At 38.9% G+C, this 7,575-nt stretch overlaps 1 protein-coding gene across 1 annotated transcript; it reads left to right on the forward strand.

Moving 5' to 3' along the window:
- The first annotated feature begins 2,539 nt into the window (after window positions 1-2,539).
- LOC308377634 (cell division control protein 42 homolog) lies at window positions 2,540-7,575 on the forward strand. Its single transcript, XM_080854357.1, has 6 exons — window positions 2,540-2,604; window positions 3,315-3,437; window positions 3,547-3,619; window positions 3,788-3,897; window positions 4,622-4,819; window positions 5,851-7,575. Exons 2-6 carry the CDS (start codon window positions 3,333-3,335, stop codon window positions 5,938-5,940), a joined length of 576 nt encoding a protein of 191 aa, XP_080710483.1. The 5' UTR covers window positions 2,540-2,604; window positions 3,315-3,332; the 3' UTR covers window positions 5,941-7,575.

A 7,575-nucleotide genomic window follows, 5' to 3' on the forward strand; every position in this document is an offset into this window, starting at 1 on the left:
TGCTACCGCACACACAGGCTGTAGCTATAACCATCATGCCAAGCACAAATAGCGGAAATAACTGTGGCCATATAATAAAGACACACAATTAATATCATTTTCAACATTATTGTAGAAATATGTTATATTAACAAACTGCAAAATTAACAAAGGCAAAACTTTTTTAATAGATTAAGGCAATTTAAGAAATGTTCTGCCTGTGCGTTACTCCCAGGAATTGTGATATATATTTTGCATAGGGCAGCCAGATTTGGGAATATCTTTGGCTATAAGAAAGGCTTAAACCTGTCCAGTGGAAAGCTCATCCATGTCCACACTTCTGTACATTTTGTGACAGGGGAACATTCCAAAACTTGAACTTTCATTGTTTGCTTACAAAGTGAAGAACATAGTGCAGTGTTTTTCTCCCTTTGCAGGAAGCCATGAGTGTGTGGGTGTGTGAGAAACACCAGAAACTGTGGTTAAGACGTTTGAACACATCTTTTAAAGACATTATACTAGCTGACCGATTAACACTGCTAACCACACCACTAGGGGTTGCACTGTAGGCCACTACCTACCTGATGCAGTTCCGCTGTTGAACTAGTGAGTGGCAGCAGCTTACAAAACAGATACTATGTGAGTGGTTGCTGGGATAGAAAATACAACAGAATGTAATTTTTACACACATGGGATAAATATCTTTACATGGACCAACTGCTTTGATTGTAACACAAACAAAAATGTTGCTGAAAGTAGACCCGGCAAAAACAACAAGAAGTGTTACACTAAATCTAGTAAAAAATACGGTTTCTGAAGAAACTATACAGGGAGGACACACTACTGATGTGTTAATGCCTTAAAATAGGACAACTTGGTGTTGGAAGAGATAAAATTGTTACAAAAAAAATGGGGAAATAATGAATTGCCAGGCTGTGATAGTGTGATCATAAGGGTCCTTAATGAGAGGGAGGGGAGGATCTAGGAGGGTAAAAAGGCAAATAGGTGAAAAGGTTAATACCCACCATGCAATCAATTTGATTTCTCCATCCCTGCACCTGTATTCAGGTCAGAGTCCAACTGCAATTTGTACACTTTTGTGACGTGGCATAACTTAGGTTAGTGTGGTTTGTGCATATCCAATGGTAAAATTTTATATCCACATGTTTTTATATGAGAAAACATGTCTTGATTAAGGATACCTCTGGATATTAACAATATGTCTCATTTTCCAGATATGGACTGTTTATGCTCTGTATCTGTGGCATGTGATAAGAAGCATCCATCAAAATATATTTGAAAACACGCCTTTCTCCCGGTGTGACCAATGATTTGCTGCATCATTTGCCCGTAGTCTACCTTAAGCTTAAAGTAGCCGACAACTTTGTACCCTTTGCTGTCAACAATAATTTTGTACCTTTCAAATTTGGGTACAGAACCTTGGGTATAGAACTGATACCTCTATTTCTCTGTGTCTAGTGTCTTTAAAAAAGACAAGGGAGAGAGAAAGAATGAAAGACAAAAGCAGATTGATAAATAGAGAGTGAGTGAGTGAAAGAAATAAATTAAACAAATTGAGACGTTAAATATTGATACAGACAGTGTGTGATTTTTTCTTGTGACAGTGTGACAATTATTAAAGAATAAGGTAAATAGATAGATAGATAAATCGATAGATAGACAGACAAACAGAGAAGATAGATGGGGAGTAAGACAGAAAAAGAGGAAGAGAGACAGCTGCAGAGACTGCAACAGAGGCAGTTATAGAAGTCGCAAGGATTCCACCATTCATTTAAATAGGAAACTTTGAGTCGTTTATCTCAAATATCTTGAAAAGGTTTTTATAGTAGAACATTTTAAATAACATAGCCTAAATGTCATTTACAAAACCTATTTGTGGCAGGCTATGAATCACATGCTTAGGCTACACAAACCTGTCACTCATCAACCAATGACAGGGGTCACTGAAAGCAAGCTTGTGTATGAAACTTGACATAGACTATAGCACAAAGTCTTTCTCTTATTTAAGGAGTTGTCACTTTTCCTTAGAAAAAGTTGGTTGGAATATTTAGGAGGATTTGGAAGAAAACTTTTAGTGTGACTTAGGAGTAGGCCTGGGCCTATCGTGGTCAGACAAGTGGTAAGCTGTGTTTTGTCCTCAGTGAAGTAAAAACTTAATGTCATGTTTTGTAAGTGTGAGCAACTATTAATGATACAATAACTTCTGAAATAGATAGATAGAAAACACCATGGGAGATCACTTGATTTTGTAGGTAGCCTACATATAAACATGATATGCGTTTAAATTATTTTATAATACAGGTGTAGATAAGGTACATTGTACTCGTATATGCCATTATTAACCTTTGCCATTATATCATCTACCTTGGTAGATATTGTATTATTTTCTGTTTGTAGTTTTGGATTCGGAGACGATAGCCAAGACCTACTCGAAATAGCACGTTAAGGTCTTAGCGGAAGGGTAGAAAAAACAACTCTCTCAACGGCCCTGGGTCCAAGTAATACAACGTCATTACGTAGCCACCATCAGACGTGACCCCTGCCGAGGAACCTAAGGCAGCACAAGCACTATTCCAGTGTAAAGTAGATGCAACTGGTTAAACGGTGAGGTTTTTAAGTATTACACGGTTGTGTCCAACTCAGAGAGAGACCGAGATAGCGAGATACTTGATGGCGTAATTAGGTTGTGTATCTTAAGTCCGCCAAAAATAACGAGCCTGCTAGTTAGCTAGAGCTAACGTTATATTCATTGGCTAGCTCGCTGGTTCTCTGTGCTGTGGCTGAGACCTACTGACTTTAGCGATTTGCAATTAGCTATTAGCAAGCGATTGTCAACATGATTTGACTGATTTCAAATAAATGTCGATATGCTAGATATGTGACTGAACATGATTCACAAACCTTAGGGATATATACGTGCATATGGCTAATATTTGACCTATCCTGCCATTTATGCTAATCAACATTAACTAGCTGGAAAGGATTGTAATCCAAGTACTTGCGAAGCTTCATTACTAGGCACCGAGATGTGATTCCATTTCATTAAAGCTACAAAATAACAATAGCAATTTTTTTCTCTATACACAGGCCATGTTTATGCATGGATACAATAAGGTATTTATGGTCGTAGCACATAGGGCTAAGAGAACAAGCTGTATGTTTAGGTGAGCATACGAGCCTAAATACTTAAAATTAACGTTACATTTTTTAACACTTTGGTCTCCTTCGCGCAGGTGTAAGTGGGGTCTCTTTTGGGGATGTATATTGAAGGCTTTTACATCTCTAACTCAAGTCTCTCTCACACACGAATTCAGGGTGTACAAGACGCAGCCATGCAGACAATAAAATGTGTTGTAGTTGGAGATGGTGCAGTTGGAAAAACCTGCCTTTTAATCTCGTACACGACCAACAAGTTCCCTTCAGAGTATGTGCCAACAGTAAGTACAGTTGTGTTTGTACTTTGCCATATGGTACATTTGCATTACTATCTTCAGTGAGAGATATTGTTACAGCTCTTTGTAATGTACTGCTCTCTATCTCTTGCAGGTATTTGATAACTATGCAGTAACGGTTATGATAGGTGGGGAGCCATACACCCTTGGGCTGTTTGACACTGCAGGTAACTTGCATTTCATCTAATGCACTGCCTGCTAAGTAAAACTCAAGTCCCATGCACTTTCTCTAAGATGCATTAACAGTCTATATTCTGACTTTTTTTAAATTTATTTTTTTATAGGGGTTACAGACTTTTAACTATTGTGTGTGTTTTCACACTCTCTCTTCCTAGGTCAGGAAGACTATGACCGGTTACGACCCCTCAGCTACCCCCAGACTGATGTGTTTTTGGTCTGTTTCTCTGGGGTCTCTCCCTCCTCATTTGAAAATGTTAAAGAAAAGGTAGGCACTATTTGGTGGATGTAAATAATCTGAGGGGTGACATTGGTGTTGTACCATTTTTACATTTAGTATTTGTCACTCTTAATCTCATTACGTTTTTGTAATGTGCACAATGTAACATGCTGTTTATATGCCAGCAAAGCAATGCCAGCGAAATTCTATATTCCCATTAATTTCTGTTGGAGGCAGGTGATTGTGACCTAGACAAGCGAACTGGGGCGAAGCGAGCGAAAAAAGTTGGGGAAAGTTTAATCCTATGCAAATGAGGAGTGAATTTCGCCAGCAGTGGCCAATCAGATTGTTTGATGTTGTCTCTGACGGTTTTGAAATTGAAGGACTATGGCATTGTTCCGTCGTTTAATTTGCTTAAAAGAAAGCTTGGATGGCCTTTTAAGGGGTTGTTGTTGTTCCTGGTATGTTTAATAATTAATCCTGTGCCTACTATAATAGAATGAAAGTTCTGATATAAAGAAAAGTGACTAAATAGCCTACTAGCTGGCTAGCTGTGTAACTAGCTCGCTAGTCTAGTCTGTTACTCTATTTCCACACGCCATGACACACCCACTCAAGGCGAAGCAAGCGTTTTGTGCCACTGGCATGTATCTCTACCGTATGAGTTCTAATGAAAAATACAACATGTCAGCCAAGCCTGATGTTTGGCATGTAGTCAGTGAAATATGTACTGTTTCTTGCATTTACATAACTCAACGTCTCCTTATCTCAGTGGGTTCCTGAAATCACCCACCATTGTCCAAAGACACCGTTCCTGCTAGTGGGTACCCAGATAGACCTGAGAGATGATCCCTCCACCATTGAGAAGTTGGCAAAGAACAAGCAAAAACCAATAACACCGGAAACAGCTGAGAAGCTGGCACGTGATCTGAAGGCTGTCAAATACGTGGAGTGCTCTGCACTGACTCAGGTGAGTAGATACCATGTATGCAAGATGACTGAATCCTTTTTGTTGAGAGTAGGGTGCAATAAATAATCAGCCATGGTCAACTAAAATGAGTGAACAATAGCGGTGGTAACACGTTCGCAACAATCCTGTTTAAATTTCCATGCCCTGTAAAAGCTGATAGATAAATAAGAGCCATTGAGTAATTGTGTGATTTAAAGAAATACTATGTGCTAGGAATGTTGTTCAAGAATATTTTGAGATTTAATTGTCTGAAATCGCAAATGGTTTAGTGTAATTTATTGATTTAATAGGCGCTTTTCCACTTCAGGAAATTGTGGGCCATTTTTCTACTGCAGGAACCGCCCTGTTAGAGCTCTTTAGTCAATTTACCATGGCAGGAACTCAAGGCCCGTTTTTGGGAGAGCGGCACCTTTGTACATGTTTCTAAATGCCCCTGTAGTACCTCCTTCAGGGCCATTTTGGGGGGTGAAAAGCACCTACTCCAGGGTAGGTTCTTCTAGTACCTCTAGGTAATCCTAAAATGATCTAGAAATGCTATTTTTTAGGAAGTACAAGGGTTGCATCAGGTTGGTCTGATAAGTCCTTCACCACAGTTTAAACAGAAAGGTTGAAAAAGTCCGATTAGGGGGCCGTTCCTGTATACGTCCACGCCACCTTGGAAGTGCTCCGCAGTCGAAAAGCATCTTATGTTTTGGGTCTGTTTTGGTCTGGTGTACCACCACTAGGTGGCAGTGACATCCAGGTTGTAGTGATGCGTTCCATTTACCTTGGAAGAGGTAACTCACAGCTGTGAATGACATCGTACCTGAGAAAATGAATGCTATACTAATTGTTTTTGTGAGCAATTATTACTAGATGTTAGCAATACTAGTTGATAACAAGGCATTATGCAGTGTTTTGCCTCTCACATAATCAATTAATCTCTCCACATCCTGTTTAGCTTGCATGACAACGTTTGGTAGTTAAATCATAGGTAACCTTAAAAAAAACGTGTTTTAAGGTGCCCTGTTTTTTGTTGCTTTGTTTTCTAGAAAGGACTAAAGAACGTGTTTGACGAGGCCATATTGGCTGCACTAGAGCCCCCAGAACCCAAGAAGAAGCGCAAGTGTGTGCTGCTATGAGTCTCTTCCGCCTCCTTCTCCCCCTTGCCTTGCTGAGGCAGACCCGCTGGTCTCTCACTCTACAGTGATCACTATGAGGCAGGCTGGCCAATATACAATGACCAGCCTGTGGCTCTAGTAATAACTATGGCAGATTATAAGTAGATTATTTTATGTTTTTATGATGATAGCAGTGACGGCAATGAAAACATTTGTGTTTTGTTAGGCTTCCAACCGTTGTAATGATGAATTATATAGCAATATGTGCTGTAGTTCCATTGTTATGGTTTTTAGTAACACTGAAGCAGTTCATGATTTTACACCGGAGTCATTCCACACATTACTATCCGCTCGCAGACCAAAAACTGAACCAAACAAGATGATAGGAGGGGGTTTAAAGTTAAGAACCGCCAAGCCAATAGCCAGCCTCAATCAGAATAACTGTCTGGGAATCTTCAGGATGCTAGCAATCCTACCATGTAGATCGTCAACTGGCATTCTGTCATTTAGTAGTTGCCTTTAGGAGAAGCCATTTGGATTACAGTGAATGCATAGATTCAAGGTATGACTTTAAGAAAGTGCATTAGATTCATATCAGAGCTCATCAGTCATCTGTGTATCTAGTAGGATGGTGTAATGCAGACATCGGGCCCTAATGTCATTGATGGACCACAAGTAAAGCAACAAGCAAAGTCTGAACTTAATCTGGCGTGTGGGAGCATTGCGCTTAGGATTTTTCTCATGGTATTAAATTAGCAAAATTATTTTCCTAAGTTATTAAATTAGCTTTAGTTTGTGCGCGGGTGACTGTGTTCGTGACCAGTTGCCTGTCATTGACACTAGGGCCCATAGTTTGCTAAATTGTCCTTATTCTATTTGAGATTTGTGATGGTTTGGTCCTTCATGATTGAAGCACGGGCTGATGCCTTCAGTTTCATGTTTTAGTTTAGTTTTTTAGAACATAAAGAGAAATGAAAGCACATTTGTCAACGCCTCCCATGGAAGCCAGTTCTGCTTACACTAAAGACCACACAAACATTTTTTTTAAATTGTTTTGATCTGCTTTCCTGTTTATCAATCAGGATATTTAGGCAGTGTTTACATATGTTAATGCTGTGCAGGCTAAGACGATTATGCATCAGTATAGACCTATACCAGCGCATTTTCATGACTTCAGTTTGAAGTCACTATCAAGACGTGAATCAAGAACGATGTTACCAAGTGTTACCAGTTTTTACTTTTCTTTATTTCTTTTCGAAACATGTACTGTCATTTTATTGCTGCATTTAACTGAAGCAGAAATGCAATACCTTAATGTCTTGGTTTATAATCTGTATTGGTTTCCTAGATGGTTTACAGAAATCTATGATGTAAAATCCATTTGTTTTTCTTCCTCTTGAATGGTGTTTACGTGTGCTGAAGATTTTTTCCCCCTTTATGTTAACCACTATGGTCAGAAATGATTAGGTGTGACTGAATTTGCACTACGTGACTCACATCAAACAATGAAAGATGTTTAGAATCAGTGGACATTTTTTTCCTTGCTTTTTAACAGCACTTTATAGGTTTACTTTTCTTTTGCTACTTTTATACAAATATGAACATTTCATTAAGGACTGAAGCAATTCATTTATGAATGACATAATAACAATGAAA

This window comes from Sprattus sprattus (assembly GCF_963457725.1).
Source record: "Sprattus sprattus genome assembly, chromosome: 16".
Lineage (NCBI taxonomy): Eukaryota > Metazoa > Chordata > Actinopteri > Clupeiformes > Clupeidae > Sprattus > Sprattus sprattus.

Bases quoted from the DNA above. Each gene is read 5' to 3' on its own strand.
- LOC308377634 (XM_080854357.1), top strand. From the start codon at position 3,333: ATGCAGACAATAAAATGTGTTGTAGTTGGAGATGGTGCAGTTGGAAAA. The intron at 3,438-3,546 runs GTAAGTACAGTT...TATCTCTTGCAG, and splicing joins CTTCAGAGTATGTGCCAACA to GTATTTGATAACTATGCAGT. The intron at 3,898-4,621 runs GTAGGCACTATT...TCCTTATCTCAG, and splicing joins TTGAAAATGTTAAAGAAAAG to TGGGTTCCTGAAATCACCCA.